At 30.9% G+C, this 20,832-nt stretch overlaps 1 protein-coding gene across 2 annotated transcripts in view; it reads left to right on the top strand.

The window, feature by feature from the left end:
- LOC145287976 (intraflagellar transport protein 80 homolog) overlaps window positions 1-20,832 on the top strand; it is a 510,341-nt gene that overhangs the window by 7,438 nt on the left and 482,071 nt on the right. For both annotated transcript variants that reach the window (XR_013869238.1, XM_080135951.1), the window contains exons 2-4: window positions 10,598-10,821; window positions 13,739-13,849; window positions 14,061-14,129. Coding sequence is in view for 1 of the 2 variants with exons in the window: in XM_080135951.1 (XP_079992077.1) it covers window positions 10,598-10,821; window positions 13,739-13,849; window positions 14,061-14,129 (404 nt within the window). In the remaining variant the exon portion in view is untranslated. The remainder of the gene's footprint in view (window positions 1-10,597; window positions 10,822-13,738; window positions 13,850-14,060; window positions 14,130-20,832) is intronic.

Genomic DNA, 20,832 nt, shown 5'->3' on the forward strand with positions numbered 1-20,832 from the left:
CCAAGCTTAGAAATTAAGTACAGATTCAAAATCATAATAGTGGGTGCTGCGTGTAGTACCACTGCTACAAGTGTAGTGTCTGTTCTATCATTTATCAGACAAGAAATCTGTACTGGTCTGTCATTTTTATCTCATCCAGAATGATTTTTGGGGAAGTTGGATATCTTTCCACATTAAAAATGGATCTCGTGTCTGCCCAAGTGGGGACACATGAAAATAGAAATTAAGGAATACATTTTTTAAAATTAAAATTAGGTAATGGATTTGGATTAAAATTCTAATAAGGATTCTAAATATAAGATTTAATCGCATATCTTAATTTTAATATTCATAAAATTGGTACAAAAGTTGGAAAGAAACTTGAATGCCTATGAGACAATATCTTCGAGTGTTTAAGGTCTCTCTGTACATCCTCATGCCGGGTTGTCCTCTACACGGGTTTGTCAGAACAACTTGGCATGTGGATAGTTTTCCATTAAAATAAACCCTGACCAAATATTCGAGATCATATAATATTCCAACCCAGATAAGATCTCCTCGGTATGGCTAAGCACACTATCTTTTATATTGAATAGTGCACCTTCTTCAAGCGATATTACCTCAAGCAGGAAGTTAGATACTCCACTAGACTAGATGAATTTTTATCCTGCAAGAGACCTAAAAGAAAAGGTGTACTATTATAACATATTAAAATGGTCATTTGGGAAGAAGAAAGTTATGTTCTTAACTTCTTTACTAACGCAGTATTTGAGAAATATAGAACATTAATGGAACACTGAAATATCTATTTCGTATCGAGTTCAAGTGTGAGCCATAGGCAGGGGGGTCCCCTTGATTTCTGAGAAATTTGAAAGAAAATGTAGATAACTTTTCTGTTCGATTACTTTCACTATCAACAAGCAGAATATCCGTCCTTGGAATTCTTTTCTGTTTATTTCAAGTAAAATATGAATATGCTTCAGTTTTTCTTTTCTTTTATTCTCTTTGAAAAAACAAAGTATTAAAAATTCTATACAATTCGATAATAAATTTTAATACGAGGGGTGTGCAATAAGTAATGCCCCTGACCCACTTCCCATAGCAGGAGAGCAACGAAACTTGGCACAGTTATTAGTCTTTCTCTACATAGGAACCACCCAGAGTTATACATTTCTCCCATCATTTATGCAGCTCTGGAGACTGTTTTTGTAGAACACCCCAGGTTGGTCCTCCAATCACGATGACTTCAGAAATCAAGACTGCATCATTTGAGAAACGCTTTCCTTTCAAAAACAACTTCATGACTGGGAAGAGGTGAAAGTCAGAGGGTGCAAGGTCAGGAGAGTAGGGAGGATGGGGGAGGATTTCATAACCACATGCCCGTTCTTCTGATCTGGCGACATGCGAGTTGTGGACCGGAGCTAAGTCCTGCAGGAGGAGGGTACCTTTGCTGATCTTGCCCCCTCTTGATTTTGATAGCTTCCCTTAATTTCCTCAAAAGTGAAGTATAATAGGCTCCTGTAATTGTGGTACCGTTTGCCAGGAAATCTGTCATCACTACTCCGTCCTGGTCCCAGAAGACTGAGCATGACCTTGCCAGCGGAGGGCTGCACCCTTGCCTTCTTTGGAGGTGGTGAGTCCAAGTTCTTCCACTGCATTGATTGAGCTTTGGTCTCTAGATCATAGTGATGGATCCAGGTTTCATCCTGTGTAATCAGTCTTTTAAAAAACTTTGACTCCTCTTCTTGGCACATCTCCAAATTCATCCGCGAGCACTCGACACATTCTCGCTTCTGGAATGGTGTGAGCAACCTGGGAATCCATCTGGCAGACACCTTATGCATATGCAAATGGTCATGAATGATAGTTTCCACAGACCCTGTACTAATCTTGACGTCTTGGGCTATTTGGCGAATAGTAATGCGCCGATCTTCCAAAATAGCAGCCTCAACTTGACGGACAGATGCCTCATCAATGGCAGAAGGTGGGGGCGACCAGGTCTGGGAACTGTTTCCACAGACTTCCGGCCATGTTTGAATTCATGATGCCAGCGTTTTACAAGGTCATATGATGGGACATTATCACCATAAGTTTCTCTCATTTCATCAAAAGTCTCCTGTGGTCTGCGTCCTTTCAAATACAAAAACCGGATCACCTCTTGACATTCAACAGGCTCCATTTCAACCCTGACTCAGTTCAAACACCTATAAAACAGAAACCACAATTAGTTCAGAGCTGTAATTTTCCACATAACCCGTAGAGATATAAATCATTGCACATGCAAAATTGCAGCTAGATCAGACAACTGGAAGTGGGTCAGGGGCATTACTTATTGCACCCCCCTCGTATTATCATAATGAAGTTTTAATTTTCAGTGTTTATTTTTACATTGAAATTTTTGCATCATTTTTAATTTATGTCTTCATAGGTGTTGCTCGTCATGTGACCGTTTGGCGCTTCTACACTATCAGAACAAAATTTCGGAAATCATAAAACTGAATTTCACATAAAAAAAATTGTATCTACATATTCCTTATATTTTTAAGAGGATTATATCCAAAAATTATGAAAATCAATAAGGTAGAAAATTATTTAATGAAGAAAATAGAATTTGAAGAAAATGATTGTATTTGTAAGACACAGGAAAGTTCAAAATGGAGGTAATTTTCCGTTTCGATTTATTTTATAAAAAGATGGCTGTAATTTTTCACATGCTCGCACAATTAAAGTTGTTTTTTTTTTTTTAATAATTCAGTAATATTCAGGTAAATTTCCACTCCATAATTTAAAAGCTAAAATTGTTATTAGAATTAACAAAAAAATTTGGTCGAAACCATTGTTTTTTTTTTTTCTGAAAACTTCATTAATTGACTACAAAATTTTGTTCTGATGATGTAGAAGCACCAACAGTTTTTTTTTTTAATAATGAGTCACCACTTAAAATCACTCTCAGATAAGGATTAATGATATGCATAGTTTGACAGCTGAATGATGATAAATACTATTAGAGGATTGAAAGTCCCCCATACCACCCACTTAAAACACCCAATCCATAAAGCAGCAATTCTTTTCGCCTTGTTAGGAATTCAGCATTTGTATTATGATTAGTTTTAGCTTGACATTAAACATTTTCACAAACATTTCAATTAATGTAACCTCCAACCTTCTTCAGGAACATCTTTGCAAACTTTGAAATGGATAACGGTGCTGATTAACAAGTAATTCTAGGTGAAGATTCAATCCTTACTATATGGCTATAATAACTAAGAATAACTTCTACTCAGTCGTGGCTGACAGAACAAGAACAGTCTACCTCCATGGATGATATAAGGTTTAGTTTGAAATTTTGTATAGTTTCTTGAGTTTATCATGAAGATTCCCAACTTTAGTTTGATTAAAATCTTTTTTTCAAATCAACTTTGGTTATACATTAGATAATATTATTGTTGATCTAAGCAGTTCCTAAGAAATTGATTATCAATTGAATGTACATGTGTCCGCCTAGATTCTCTATAATCAAATATGCAGATTTATTTTATAAGCAAGAAGAGGGAGCTTAATCTTAATAACTTAATGGAAATGAATAAATGTAAAAATTAGGCTCAATTCTTGCATTAAGGGTAAAGTTAAAACACTTTTCAAGTTAATCAATTAATCAAGTTTTACACAATTCTTAACTCTTATCCTCGAGTGGTCTCTAAGTCTTGATAAGTGGTGATGCTTATGTAAAAAAAAAATTAAAAAAATAGCAGCAATTCATCTGTTTTACACAATTGATTGGTTTTGATTTATCTCTAGTGTATATATCTATCTATCTATATATATAAATTGGTATTCCTGTCTGTTTATTTGTTCACAGTTTGATTAATATATACAAAATGTTCATTACTTTATTTCATTCACTTATATATATAGTATGATTCTTGCAAAATATACGATTAAAAGTTGACCTCATTAGCACATTACATTAAGGAAAATCGATTTTATTAAATAGCGGTGTGTTAGCGGTTGTTTATAGTGAGATAGTGAGAGAATTGTTTTAAGTGTTCTATTTAAGTTTATTATTTAAATTTGATTTATATTGATAACGTATTTAATTTATTTTTACCAACATCGTTTTTTTTTTTTTTATGAACCGGTTTGAGTTATTTTCCCTGGGCGCGAGCTTTGTCCTTCTTGTTTTTGTTTTCTTTTTTGGCAGATATTCAAACTAAAAACTTTCAAGCATTATTTTTGGAATTAGTTTAAATAAATAATTTCTGTGATTTCGTAATTAACGTTGTGGTCCAGTCGATTTTTCTTTTAAAATAAACAATCCAATTCAACTATGATTCTTTATTTAAAAAAAAACTTTCATTTACGTTTTTTTTACTTCACATTTTTTTGACATTGTAACTGCTAATTTTTTACTTTTAATAACACAATAAGTCATAACTCATCATTTTTATAACATAAAAACATGTATTTCGGTTAAAACAAGTTCTATTTTGGTATTTTTGAAACCAAATTATTTACATTTTGTTTATGTTGCAACAGACCGTATAAACAAATCTTTCTAGACTAAGGTAGCATAAAAGAAATTTGCTTAAACTGAAATATAGTCATAAAAGGTGCTCAATATCTGGAGAATAACTTCTCTTCGAATCCCTTCTGCCGAAATATTTGGTGGAGAGTTTGTCATGTACTTCAAAACTCTGCAGAATAAAGATTTTTGAAAATTGTTTTTGGAGTATTCTGTCGAATAATAAATTTAATTGTAAATTTTAATTTACAGCTTTAACTTCCTTTCTTTCCCATATATATATATATATATATATATATATATATATATATATATATATATGGCGATTAAGCTACACTGAATATTCTGCGTTTCATCCACTATAGGATTCGTCAGGCTTATGCGCGAATTCTGTGGTTGCTTCTTGTTTTTATATATGTTGAGGATTTCTAGTTAGCCAATCAGCTTCTAGTATCCACCGCGCCCCTTCCTATCAGCCAATGGGCATGCATTTTATCGAACAAAGGATCTGTTTTAGAACTAGGTTAGTGGTTTAAGGTAGACGTTTTCCTTCCTTTTTTTTTTTTATATATATATAAATATACCTATGTGTGCACACACACATGCACATATATATACATATATATATATATATATATATATATATACATATATGTGTGATCATTTATGTATATTCATGTTTGTTTAATTTATTTATTTGTTTGTTTTCTATTGTTATTTTTAGTTTTAAAGATGTTTTGTATCGCTATCCTAGAGTAAGTTTTATTTTGTGAACACAGTTGTTTGCTATTTCTCGTCTACAGTTTAATAGATTTTGAGGTTCTTTAAAGTACAGGATAGCAAATTTTTCATGGAGGCATAATTTACATGGGTTGTCTAAATGTCTGCACGTGGTAGCTTGTCTTATTATTTTCCATTCGACTACCGGCGAATGTCTGCTTTCTTTGAGTTCCCAGTATTTATTCGCTAGTGTTGTTTTTATACGGTGTTTTTTATTTTTGAATGTGCTTTTGTGGTCATAGTATCGGGTTTTGAAATCTAAGGAAGTCATGCCTATGTAATATTTCTTGTTATTCGGGTTTTCTTTCGCAAATATTGTTGCTTGATAAAGTACGCTTTTTGTTAGGCATTTATTTTGAACTGGGCAAAGTGTGCTGTGTCTACAATTGCATTTATCTTGTTCGTTATTAGTATTTTTATTTATGGTATGGTTGTTCTTGTCTGGGGTTGGTTTTTTATTATTATTATTATTATTATTATTGTCATCATTATTATTATTATTATTATTATTATTTCTGCTAGTGTTGGTTTTATTTCTGTCATGGTGTCTACTTTTTTATTGTTTATTTTGTTGTTGTTTACATTTATTTAGTATTTTGTTATTATGTGCTTTAATTATCATCTCTAAATTTTTGCAACAACTGTAAGATAACTTCAAGGTATTTTTATTGAAGATTTTGTGTAAGGGGTTGGTTGCGGGAAAGTGTTTTTCAATGAGATCTAGAAATTTCTTGCCAAGTTTTGTTTTTAACATTTGATTGTATGGGGCCGTATACCAAATTATAGTTCTTTTTCTTCTATTTTTAATTTTATTATAGTTGTTGGTGTTTTGTTGCTTATATTTGATATTGATATTTTTGTATCCACGATTTTTTAGGGCTTTTTCGTAGATATTGGTTGACCTGTTAAATGCATTTTCATCGCTTGAATTATTACTGAGTCTACTTATGATCGAGTTAGGAATGTGTTTTATAATTATGATTTAATCGCCATATATATTTTATAAATTACTAACTAGCTCTACCTGCGTATTGAGCACTTTTGAAGTAAATACTTAAAGCTTACGCATAAATCTATACTTTCGTATATTAGGTTTATGTGAGTAAATGAAGTAGTTATATATATATATATATATATATATTTATTTTTTTTACTATAACTAATAAACATGTGACATATTAAACTCATTGATATAAGATGCCAGCATAATTGGGGTACCAAATCTATGCTGGGTCCTTGTTTGGATTATTGATTTATATAATGATTCACTTAGGCAAGTTTATTTTCATATGTAAGTTATCAACCTGCAATCTGCTTTTCAAAGATTCAATGCAGATGAAGTAATTTAAACTTTCTTGTTTGCTCAACATCATTCATTCATTTCATATGAATCAGATGATCATTGTTGGCACTTGTTTCCCTGGAAATTTTTTTAGTTAAAATTCTTTCTAAAAAGATATTGAGTACTTACGGGTGGGAACCATGTAAGGGTTGCCAACACTCCCTAAGTAAAATTATTTCTGTGGAACAAACTGGATTCAAACTTAGTACACCCAGATTGTCAGTCCATGTTATTAACCACTTAGCTACCATCAACTCCCTGATGTTGCTGTTTTTTTGAACATGAACCTCAAGCTAAAATATACTTTCTTGACCTTTTAAGCTAGGATCATAATCTAGTATCTTTTATTCAAAGACTAGCGAAGGGTACCCGGCATTGCTCGGGTGTTTTTCGGGGTATGTGGAAAAACCCGAAAATGTGAAAAAAAACAGGTGCCCATGAAAAAAAAACAAAGCCTTCACGACGCACAGTTGGAAAATAGTAAAGTGTTAAAAAAACAAACAGGTGAGCGTTTTTGATTGATGTGACGGCAATAGGTATTCAGCAGTAAGCATTTTGTGCGGGACAGTTTTGAATGAGGTGAATAAATCAGTTTGTTTGTTTTTAAAAACCCGCTTCCTGTTTATTAGGAGGAACGAAATGAAAGCTACAGTCTGATATGACGAAGTCGACATTGAACAAACGTTACTTAGCTCTCTTGAGACAACTGGCTTTTGGCCTGTGATTAGAGTCGAGTTTTGCTTTTTTTATACCGAAAACCGAATGTAACGCGTGCCGATGCAGGAAATGTCGAATAATTGACGTTTGAAAGTCAATAAAATTAAATAGACAGGCGAGCTCCGTGGGTAACTCTGAGATATTACAATAGATGATATAAAAAGTTTTAAGAAGTTGTGAACCGAGCAAGCGCTTTTCTGAAAGAAGCCTTTTGTGGACATCGAGGAAAAGCGTACATACATACATACTTACATACATTTTCGCTTTTATATATATAGATGGTATAATAATATCATTTTGACTGCGTTTTGAGTGTCAGTCAGAGAATGGAAATGAGTCTCAAATTTCTACAAAGGTTTTGAAGATACACTTCCATAACCATGGTAACAATATGCAACAGATTAAGGATTCAGTAGTGGAATTTCCACTGGTCCCACGAGTATTATTTTTAAATACTTAAGATACAGGAGTTTTACAACAGTTAAACAGTCTATGCTTGTCTAATGCTATTTCAGAACTAATGGTGAGGCCATATTTGAAAGTTGGCTGTGAGTAGAAAGAGTATTGTTGGACTTGTGGAGCTTTGCACTCTCTGAATATTCTTGTTTTCTCTAATCTTTATCAGAGGTGGGCAGTCAACATCTTTTTTGTTGAATTTTTGAGTTAAACTTTGTTTTGTTTTTTAATTTTTAAACTGACTCCAGAGTCCAATCTTTCTTTTTTTTTTTTTGTTCAGACGACTCCCCACTTTTGATCTGTATAGCATGAATCAATTATAAAAATATAATGGAGAAGTAAGTATAATAGGTGATAATGTTCATAAATATTTATTAAGCAGAACTACTAATGTCTCTTTTAGTTACTGATCTCTTCCTAGTCTGCAAGAATAAATGAGTGTCTGTGTTTGCCAAACACTGGAACTTCTTTTAACTGCTCTAATATTGATCTGTGAGTGTCTGGCAGTGGCTTTGCTTCACCGATTATTACAGAAGTTGTTAGTCATGACTGCATGACTGATGTTTAGTCCATCAAGTACAATCTGCTATTCTCCTTACAAAGGTTTTTATAGCTTTTCATCGTTGGCATATTTATTTTGTTCAAAGTGTCAGCAACCACTTAACCCACTACTGCAGACATTTTCACCTCGCACCAATGTTTGACTTCAATAGAAATCAATCCGGGGGGGATCTTTTTTTTTTTCTTTTTTTTTATACTGATAAACATCTTGTCGACTTTTCAGAGAAAGTCCAATTTCAAATAGCCAATGTAGAAATGTTTATTTGGTTCCAAATCTCTATATATAAATTATAATTCCCATCTGCTTGTTTGTTCACAAACTCTTCTTACAGTTTTAGAGACTGACCCTCATAACCATACATATTTTGAAACTACATTAACCAAGGTACTTGGATAATTATATTTTAAAAGGAATACAGCATTATCATAGGGTCTGCATTTGCACTTGTCATTCACAAAAAGGAAATACAACTTTTTCTTTTATTTATAACTTGGAAATTATAGAAATTAAAAAATAAGAATAGAAATGTTAATAAGGTGTTCAGAGATTCGAACAGGATTGTACATTGTTTGATTTTAATAATTATTACTTAAACCCCTTCCGTGCAGTCAATGGCGTGTATATCTTTTGGTTTTCTCATTATTATTAAATGTAAAAAAGAAAGCTAAGATGATATTATGCATTAGAGATGTACGACTTCCCATTCAATTCCCAGAAATAGCAGAATTTTCTACTCATATAATATAATGCTTGGCAATTCTAATGTTTTTTGTTCTAAACTCTCATTCAGTTTGCGTGTTGAGCAATAAAAATGTCCTTTTAAACTTGCATAACAGATTGACTGTTATGAACAGAGCCTCTGATAGAGATTTCTAGACTTCTTTAATATAAAGGGCAGTTATCTGTATATGTATGGCTAAAACTCAGAAACAACAAAACAGACACCCACAAAGTTGGCATTTTTTTGGATGAATATCTAAAATTTACAAAAAATTGTTTATTCTTTGATCTTTAACTTGTACAGATATCGTTTGAGAGGGGGGGGGGTCTGCTTTCAAGTTACTAACTAAAGGGAAGTAACTCTGAGCATTTATTCTCTTATGTAGACTCATCCCTTGAGAAATCTATAAAAGGGAGAGTTGTCTGTGTGTATTTTCAGAGAGAGTAATAGACTGCGAGAAGAGGGAGGGAAAAACCAGGGAAGATATAGATGTTTTAATAGAAATGTGTCACACTTTTACCCAGGGTAGTCCTGTTAGTATCTCCTCAATTTTGCATTTAGCTACACAATTTTACAATTAGTAATCAAAGTGATATTTTTTATTCAAATACAACTAACAAATGTTCTTGTAGAGATACATTAACACATCCAAAGAGAAACATTACATATTAAAAATGTAGAAATAAAACTGGATGAGGATAAAGCTGTTCCTACTTTGATTCCCATGTATAGAAAGCCAAAAATCGACTAGCTTTTAACTGACTTAAACTTTGGTGGATGAATGAACCAACAGCTACAAATCTTCAGTGTTTTCATTTGTTTTATTGTTTTCATTTTAGAGTTTATTAATCTTAATTTGTGATGCTTGCAATATTTTTTTTTCAACAATTTTCAGTATAGGTAAGGAAAAATTGTGAAAAAGAAACAACTTTTACTAAATGCAGGAAAATTTAATCCATTGACCTGCACAGCTTTACAGTGTTTGAATGTTTTAAATGTATATTTTAAAAAAAATTTTTTTTTAGAATTTGTTATCGCAGCTGAAATAAGCAACATGGATGACCTTGTAAGGTTGAATGTTTTGATATAATATGAAATATTTTGACATAAGAAACTTTAAAACCGTTTCAGTTAGTTAAGAATATACAGATTTGCCGAAAATTATATATTTGATCGGTTGTAGTTTTGTTTAATTTTTGACAACAAACCTTCACATCAAGTAAAGGAACTATTCTTACTAGTCTTCTAAGAAATATCTTAAAATCTCAAAAAGAAACACTTAAAAAAGTTCAAAAATTGGAAAGCTATGCAGATCGATGGAAGATTAAATTTTATTACATTTGATAAAATTCATTTGTAATTTTTTTCATTTCTTTTTACTTTGTTAACTATACAGCACAATCATATCTTTTCTTTGTTTCATTTGTTTTTTTTCATGAAATAAAATATTGTTTAAAATGTATTCTTTTAAAATCAACCAGATTGTCTGGCAAAAATGTTTCTCCTTAATGTTTCATCACATAGTGAGTTTGTCAGTTGCGTTTGTTGGACAACTCCTGAAGAAGTCTACTCTGCTGCAGACGATCATACTATTTTGAAATGGAATCTGAACAGCGGAGAGACAACAAAATTTGTCAGTTTACCAGACGGGATTTTCCCAACCAGCTTACTCTGGTCGCCAAAGGATATCGTTGGAGGCAAGAGAGTTGGAGCTGACGTGTTTGTTTTAACATCCACAGATGGTAAGTGCTGCATCATTTGAGGAAGATTAGAGAAAAGCAATTTCTATTTGTTCAAATTAAAATGGATTCGAATTACTTAATCAAAATCAATAATGATATTTACCCTTGTTCCTTAATATGTTGCTACATTAACAAGAGATTTAACTAAGGATATGTCATGAAAGTTCTTTTAAAGGTAGCTTTGGTTAAAAAAAATCAACGATACATTTGAAATTTAAATGTAAAAAAAAATGTTTTGAGAGCATTAAATGATAGTTTCCCCAAATTTTTTATTTATTTATTTATTTATACCTTCAGGATGTTATCTTTTGGTAAATGTAGTTATTGAGTTTTGACTCTGGATATAATCTGATGTATTTCGTCTTTTATAATGAAAAAGAGTGTCAAGTAATTGAATCCTTTCATGCATACTATTGTTGACAAATAGAAAATTTGTCATAAATTATCAAAAATTTTAATTTGATCAGTTAGCTTTGTGAGATAGAATATGTTTTTCCTCCATTATTATTTAAATTTTTGATGTGACCGATTATATTTCTGTTTATGGGAGTCAAGCATATTGCCAAACAGGCTTTGCCTACATTATTAGTTGTTACAAGCCTTTTTGGAAGTCCATGCAACTTGAAGGCATTTGGTTCAAGAACAAGTTGGATCAAATAAATACAATTTCTGTAAAAAAAAAAAAAAACCCCCCAAAAAAACATCATGCATAAAAAGGTTAAGTAACCTAATAGAAACTTACGTTTCTTTTTAATAAAATAAATATTTTACATTAAAATTCATTTATTAATAAATATTGATCCGATTATTCTGATTTTGAGGGTGGGATGTTTAAAAGTCGTATATTTGCTTTCACTTTCATTGTCCATCCCTAAGTTTAACAAAGCTTGGCTTAATAGATATAATACTGCATTATAAGATTAATGAAGCTGAGTTGAAATCTAATCATATCTTTTATAGTTGTCAATAATTCATTAGCCTGAGTAGTGATTTTATCATTTAATATTTTCAAAAAACCTTTTTTTTTTCTTTTTTGAAAAAATGTATCCATTAGCAAAATATATTCCTTTCAACATTTAAAAATATGAATCATTGAATTTTGTTTGTTGGAATTATGAAGTAATAAATTATGTAAACTCGCACGTTTTTAAGCTAGTAAGATTGAAAATATAAATAAAATAATTGAAAATATGAAGTATGTTTGAAAAATTTGCAATTTGAATTTAATAAAAAGAAATTCAATCAATAATTTGATGATGAAATATTTTTGTTAGAAATTGAAAACTTTTTACAGTTTTTGTTTCTCCAAATATCACACAATTAATAATTGTATTTTTCTTGTTCATGCCTGTATGAACACACGATTTTAATGTGCTTGAACATGAAGTAGAATCATTAAATTGTTTTACTACATTTTGGAGACTTATACAATGAAAACACCAGAGCACTTATGTGCTGGTTGCCTTTTATAAGATTGAAACATAATTATTTTTTTATTTATCGAATAATTATTTAACTCAGACATGCAATAGTATTAAAAAAAAGATAAGTTTATAATTTTCTTTCATTATAGTACTTTAGAAAATTCTGTAATGAAAATAAATCGTAAATTTATTATTTTTTTAATCTGTAAAATTTACAAAATGTAAACAAATATAAAAAGGTGCACCTTACATTAAAAAACGACCATAAGCCAAACTCTGCCCTCGTGGAGAGACAAGTAAATAGGGGTATAATCTTTGCAATGCTTTTTAATATATACTCCCCTTTTTTTCTTAAAATAAAATCCGGATAAAAACAAACAATGCAGAATAATTTTAATTTAAAAAAAACGAAAGTTATGCAAAAAAAAAAAAAAATGCACAATTTCTTTTTAATTATATATTTTTGTAAATAAAATTATGTACTTGTTAAATATTATTTCTTTTTTTATAAATTTTGCTTCCAGAAAAAAATCTGTAAACTTTTTAAATCTTTAAAGTTAATAAAAAAAAAAAAGATGCAATCAAAATTAAAAAGTTACCTTATACCTAACTGTGCCCTTGTGGGGAGACAAGTAAATAGGAACATGGTCTCTGCAATATATATTTTTTATATCTCCCACCACCATTTTATTCTTAAATATATATAAATGGAACAACACAAGATAGTTTTAATAAAAAAAAAATGTTTTGAGTATTATCTGTCTGCCTACAGGTTTAACTGGAAGTGAAAGAAACTGGTATCAACACGAATTTGTATTTTTCATTTTTGTTCATTTTGGATTTTGCCTGAAATGTAATTTGTCCCAATTTAATTTCTCATATATTACAAGAAAGCTAATCTTATTAAATATCTATAGAGCTTTTGTAACTTCAATGACCAAACCGTTAAAGTTTAATTTATCTGAAGATGCACTCCAATAACACATTTTTTTTTCTAGATTTTTTCTAGCTAGATTTTCTAGATTTTTCATTGTATAAATAAAAAAAAAAATGATTTCTGTGAAATTGTTAGAATCTTATTTCTTTGTTTTTTCTATTGCTATTTGGTTACATTTTTTTTGTTTTTCGCTTTCCTACTCCTCTGTTTCGGTATATTTTTATTTCTCTTTTCCTGTTTTTTCTCTCCGTCTTGTTGTTTTTCTCTGAAAACTGAAAATGTTAATTTTGCTGTGAAGGCTAAGACTTCAAATGATTTCCAATGGGAATGGGGGGAGGGCGGTTAGATAATTTTTGTTTCATCAAAGAATGACTTCCTGTTGTCTTCCCCCTCATTTTTACTTTTGATTTGAAACTGGAATTGTTTAAACAAGTTTTTTTCACTCCCCTTTCCACACACACACACACAAAGATTTTATCTCATTTTATAATTCGTTACTCAAGTCTCTAGAAAATGCACCCTAATAAAGTTGTATTTATTAATTTTTTTTTTGTAGGTAAAATCCACTACATAAATAAGGCAGGTCGTTTAGAAAAAACAACAGATGCCCATAAAGGTGCAATTCTATGCGGTCGATGGTCACCAAATGGAGAAGATTTTGCGACTGGTAAATAACTTTGTAAAATATGTTTTATTCTTTTTAACATTTTATTTTGTTTGTAAATTCATAACTAAATCTAAACCTATTAAAATAGAAGCAATATTTGTACATTTATGCTCATTGTTGTATAGCATGAAAACCTCTCTTTTCATTATTTCATCAAAAGTTTGAATGTAATTAGTTTTGGAGGAATTGTAATACATTTTTTTTATTTCAGCTGGTGAAGATGGCCTGCTGAAAATTTGGTCAAAACAACGCATGTTGCGTTCCACCCTTGTACAAAACAGTAAGAATCTTTCAAATATATTTTTCCTTTTTACAGATTAGGCAGTAATATCAATACACTATAATATTCATCATTCATGCTTCTCGACTCATAGATAAATTTACTTTTGAATAAGAAGTTATTCAGCAAACAAAGTCCTGAAATTAAAATGCACGAGTTATGCCTAATTAACATTTCTAAAGAAGATATATTGTACTAACAGGGGTAATCGGCGTCATCCAAGATTCTAACTTCTGTAAATTAGCCAGATTACAGAAAAAAGAAGTTAACAATCTATTTTTATTGTAATTTGAACTTATGGATCAAATCAAAGTAAATGCAACCTGTCTAACTGTTCAAACTCACAACCTTTGACTTTTGAATCAAAAAAAGATCAGAGATAAGGGAGAAATGTATTTTTTGCTTGACATATCCAAGGCTTTTGATAGGGTATGGCATCAGTGTCTACTTCACAAGATTTTCAACTATGGAATATCTGGAAATGTCCTCAACTATTAAATCCTTTCTCTTTGATAAGTTTATATGTGTAGTCATAAATGGGCAGAATTCCAAAGCTCATAGTATCAATGTTGGTGTCCATCAGGTTCTATCCTGGGTCCAACTCTCTTTCTGAACTTATACAGTGATTTCTCAAATCATATTCTTAGATCATTTGTAGACATTTGTACAGATGACACTATCATCTATAACAACATCTCAAAGGCCAGCAATGACTAGGATCTTTCTGATTCAGTCTCTTTGACCTTGAGCATGTGGTACCAGGGGGCAAAAGGTAGCTGTTTAATTCTATTTTCTCATCACTAATGCTCTGATCTCCATCTGACCCCACTTGAAATGAATAGCTCTCATCTTGAGGAAGTAGCATTCTTTGACAAGCTTCTGGAACTGATTTTCACTCCTGATCTGAAATGGAACACATACATTAAATCCTTTGCCAAATGCAAAATGGTTGGATCATTTTAGTGTTCCAGAATATATCTCACTCCTGTTCTCTACCTGTATAAAAGCCAAATGCATCCGAAGAGAGGATACTGTTGCCACATTTGGAGAAGAGCAGCTCAGAGCAATCATTCTTGCCTGGACAAGGTACAAAACCAACTTCGAAATCTGGTGTGCAATGTCCTATTCTCCTTCCTGCTACCTCTTTTCACAGAAGAGACATTGTAAGCTTATCTCTGCTCTATCAATATTTTCATGGTAGGTGCTTCACTCTATGCCCCCTTCCATATAAGACATTCAAGACAAGCATATGCTTTAACATTTAAAAATTAATTAATGGAAAAATTATGACTAATTAATATTCTTTGTTCACTGCAAGATAAATAACTATCCATGAATTTTTAAAAGCATTTGTAAATCACATATGTTAATGTTAGTAAAAGTGATAGATTATTACCATAATGTGCATTTGTAGGTGTAGCATTACCAACTAGCAAAATGAAACTTGTGTCTAAGTAAATAAATAATCTTAGTGTCATTGGTGGTAATTGTAGAACCTGTTGATGAGAAAGTAAAAACTTCAACAACTTTCTCTTAATAAATTGAAACCAAAAACAAACAAACAAACAAAAAAAAAGACCCTGAAATATTAATCCTGAGCTAATAACTAAATCGATTAATGTGATAGGAAATGAAATGTATTTTTACATGACACTGCGAAAACGAATGATGAAACATTTTTTTATGTAACTTTTGTTTATTCCAGCCAATGTAATAAGGAAAAATCTCATTTTACTTTTATGCATAAAATGTACACAGATATAAGTAATGAGAGAAAACAATTATGTCAATTATATTAGTATCACAATTAGAATCGGCTTAACAAATAATTGCTGAGAAAGATAGCCTACAACCATCCTCACTGCTATGGGTCAAATAGCAATGTTTGTTCAATTAATCAAATACAATATTTACTGTTTATATTACAAAAAAAAAAAGCAATTTTCTTGTTAAAAAAATAATAAATGACTTTAAAAAAATGACAAAGTATTATACCACACTTCGCAACAATTTCATCACCATTAGAATGTGTGTTATTCTTAGAAAACCTGGACTTTGTTGATACATGGTTATGGTGCTTTACTGCTTGTATAAGAATAAGGAATCTAAGAAACAACAAAGCAAGATAAGGAGAAAACAAAGTCACAACTTTTTTTACTGCATCTGAATGTGAAGCAATAATGATGTTTAGTGTTAATGTTGCATTATGTCTTTTTCTTTATTGGTTTCAAAAGGCAATTGAATCACAAATTTTCTTTTTTATAACTCACAATTTATTTTAGTAGAATGTTAAGTTCTGTTTTACAAATGCAATCAACTCCCCTGCTCCAACTGGAGAAAGAAAGCAGTGGAAAGTCTGCTTATTTCGAATTATAGTCTCACTCTTTCAATTTTTCTTTATTCTCCTTTGATTGGTGACATAATTCTGAAAATTGTTTTCAATATTTTTTTTCAAATCACCATTCCTCAAAATACAAACAACCTTGCAATCATCAAAACAATCACAGCTACATTACCAACGCAATGTCTACCCGCACATCTGACATACATTTTGTTACCATCTAGATTATAATTCTTATTTACTATCCTGGGGTAATCTTGTTATAATAGCTTGTCTATTAATGTTGGTGAATTCAACTTTAATAAACTTGGATAAAAAATTATACTTTGCTTACCCATGACCTATTAGGTCAGTATTGATACATTTTATATACATTTAGCACCATTGACTCGTGATTATCATCATATCGTGTCTATTTTACATGCTGGCATGTGTTGGACAGCTTTAAGAAATGAACTGTTAAAGTAACCCATCTCTGACCATGTCTTAATTTATTCCTCTTTCCTTTTTATTTTTATCACTTCCTCTCTTCCATATTTTCCTTGGTCTTTCCCTGTGAACTCAACTGTTCTACATCTACTAATCCAAAGACGCTCATTCATTCCTTCCTCTGAGACTATCAGAACTAAATCTATCTTAAAGACTCACATTACATCTTCATCATGTTATTCTTATATAATTTTTTTCCATGCAACACATGTCCTCAACTCTCACTTGCCAGGCTTCACTTTTCTTTATATATATTTTTTTCTCTTTTGCTTTTCATTTTCTTTTCTTCATTTTAATTAGCTATACATCATTGAACTTATGATTGTTATTCATTTCATTTCATTTCATGTTAAATGAATCCTTGCTGCAACTGTGAATTGGTAGCTATAAAGAAATATAGTGCTTTGTATGTTTTTTACATCCTAAACAAAGAATATTGCTACAGAAGCATAAGGGGCTACTGTAATAGGAGCCAGATTTAAAGAAGGGCAATCTGTGTGGAGAGTTAGGCAACAAGATGTTTGTTTACATTACATTTAAATTTCTGAATGTTGGTAGTTGAGGGATGAGGGAATTCCAAAGGCAACGGTCTAAGGAAAGAATCTATTAGAGTAGAATGTTTTTTGGCATCTAGAGACCTTTACAGTTGAAAGAGTGCGAATTTGGCTGTTGTTTAGGGGTATTTATGTTTGGGGATACAGGTGCACTAAGTTCATTGGAGCACATTTTGTGGAAATATTTGTAAAACAAGCTTAGAGATGGAACTTGGTAGATGGTAGGGGGGACCTATTATGATTAAAAAAATTTTTTTGCACCTTACCTAAAAGTTAGAGATTAGCGGTTGATGCACTAGCTAAGATGTGCCAACAATGCCCCATGCATGAGCAAATGATGGCTTTATAGAGAAATGGGATACTGGAACGTGTATTTCGATTTAGTGGGTATGTCAAAATCTTATAGCTCAAATTTAGAGAACTTGAGATGAAAAAAAACAAAAATAACTATTTAAAATAAAAGTTAGAATTTCTTTGACCCAAAACATCAGAGAATTGACTTCAGTGATTTTTTTTTTTTTTCTACCAGTTACAAAACTTTCTAAGTACGTTTGATAAGGTTGGTTGCATTGTGTGAAACATCATATGAGAATTAAGTCGTCATAGTTGATAAACTTGCTATATCATCATCCATCGTTTATGGTGACAGAGATACTGTTGGGTGTGCTAAAATATCTAAAAGAATGCATTAAACTCTGTCTGTGCACCCTGGGGATCTGCCACAATTTTTGCTTTGAAAAAGCGATACATTACGCACAATCTGTAGTGTATAAAAAATTAGTTTTTACTATATCACATCAGAAATTATCTCCTGGGCAACAATAAAAAAAATTGACTCATTTTTTTTTCTGCCTGCAATAGTCAGTGATTTTAATTTCAGTTAATCAGATGAATAAAGCATGAAAGCACTCAGTTTTACAAACAGAACAAATTCGTTAATTTAGCTTTGATAAAATATCTTTGATGCTTGTTTTATTGTCAATTAAAGATTAAAAAAAAATCAGTTTTGTCATTCTTAAAAAAATAAACTGAACTAAAATTACTGTAAATAATTTTTTTGTTTTTGCTTTTATTAATCTAATAGAATTTTTTGGTTTTATTAAATTAAAAAGAAAAAGCTAAAAAAAAATTCAAGATGATTCAAATTAATTTTAAACATAAAGTTAAATTGAGGCCCTATAGTTTTACATTATAATTTAAGAAATGTGAGTATTTTGGTTAGCGAACTACTGTTCTCACCTTTGATTTTATTCTAACATGGAAATCTTGTTCTGTCATTTGTAGTGGATAAACCTTTCACCTCTTACTAAAGATTTTTATCGTTCAAAACACATGTGAGAATAATATACAAGATGAGAACAATAGTCTAAATGATCCAAATAATATTTGTGAATTCTCATCTCAAAAATTCTGAAACATCATAAAAACATGAGTTTTGATTTTTCTAGGAACTAATTAAAATAATCACCTGGTATCATTAAAAACCTACCAGTATCATTGTGTTTGAAGAATTGACCATATATATATACTAGCAGAAAACCCAACCTTACCCAATAATGCAATTTTTTTTTTTACTCCCTAATATTTTCAAATAATAATTAAAATACAAAACAAAACAAAATCGCTTTTGATGTTTTATGTGCAGGTGGCACAATATTATATTAAAAAATACAAGTGACCTTGTCTGTATTTGTGAGGAATGGTCTTTACCAAATTGCTTAATCAATTGTTGGTCCACAGACTTGAGACTTGATACATAGGGATTTTGACCTGTAGAACAAATTCAATTTGGTCTTTATTTAGTAAAAGTAGTTGCTAAGGGTAAAAGTTGTAAAATATTGGAACTTGTCAGGCATAAGTCAATTTAAAATGGTCTTCTATACATGTGCAAATATACATTTATAGGTTAAACAACATCATTTTTAAAATATTTTTATATGCATATAAATGTGGCTCAGAGGGTAACTCATAAGGTTGGTGAACTATATGTTTTGGTTTCAATTCTAGCTGATGGCACCCAAGTCATATTTTTTAACTTTTGAAATCACTATGTATTAGGTACAACATAATAAGCAATAGAGAATTGGCTTTTAACTAATAAATCTGCACAAATTAAAATACCATATTTAAGTGTATTTTATGACCAGGCAATACTGGGTGGACTGCTAATATATTTATATATTTTTATTTATTAAATATTTTTAAATCTAAATATTTATTAAATATTTATTATGTTATCCATGCACACAATGTTTCTGGCTATCACCTTTTGTCAATGTGGCTAAACTTTTAACAACGATCGAACTCGTAACTGTCCAGTCGGCAACCTGATGTTTTACCACCGAGCTATGACACCTTGTCAAATAAAATGCACGATTTTATCGCTTTTAAATGTAAAATCTATTGGGTTTATTTATTTTGTATTAGCAATTTTGTTGTATTTGTTTTGCTTGCCTAAGCAATGAAAGAGTTACCTGTCCTTTGTTTATTTGCATAACCCCTTTTTTTTTGGGGGGGGGGGTATTATTATTATTATTATTACTAAATATAAAGTATATTAAAATTTGACAGTGTCGTAGTTTGGTGGTGCCTATTGGACAGTCACAAGTTCGATCCTTGTTAAAAGTTTAGCCATGCTGATGACGGGTGAGACCCAGAAACATGTGTTCATGGATGACTTTCACGCACATAAAAACATATTTTATAAATATTTAATAATTAATAAATAAAATTAATAATAATAATCACAAAAAAATGCCCTCTCTCCCCGACCAAAAAAATAAGGGGCAACGCAAAGAAACAATCAGCAGGTAACTCCCTCACCGCTTAGGTAAGCAAAACAGTTAAATACAACAGAATCACTAATAAAAAAGAATAAACCCAATAGATCTTACATATATATTGTTTGCGATATGTTTTGAATGAATTCAATTGTTTACGAAAGTGCATTTTTACCTATATGCAAGTTGGGAATAATTTTCTCTTTAACCAATTTGATACCTCCCACATAGGGAGCAGTATATATATTATTTTTAAGATATAATTATCCATTGACACGTGTTTCGTCGTCTACGACTCATCAAAGTGGCTCCACGTTAAAAAACGACCCTGGTGTCTAACTTTGTCCCGTGGGGAGGCATTATAAATAGGTACAATGTAGGGGAGATAACATGATGTCCATGTCTGAATTATCTCCCTCAATAATTTTTTTTAAATTTATCTTTGTACCCAGGAAAGTAAATTAACATTCTTTTTAATAGAATTTGTTTTTTTAAGTTAATTTCAAAGATTAATGATAAAAAAAAAAAAACAATGAAAG

The sequence above is a fragment of the Euprymna scolopes genome, chromosome 11 (genome assembly GCF_053919585.1).
Source record: "Euprymna scolopes isolate OS-2025 chromosome 11, ASM5391958v1, whole genome shotgun sequence".
Lineage (NCBI taxonomy): Eukaryota > Metazoa > Mollusca > Cephalopoda > Sepiida > Sepiolidae > Euprymna > Euprymna scolopes.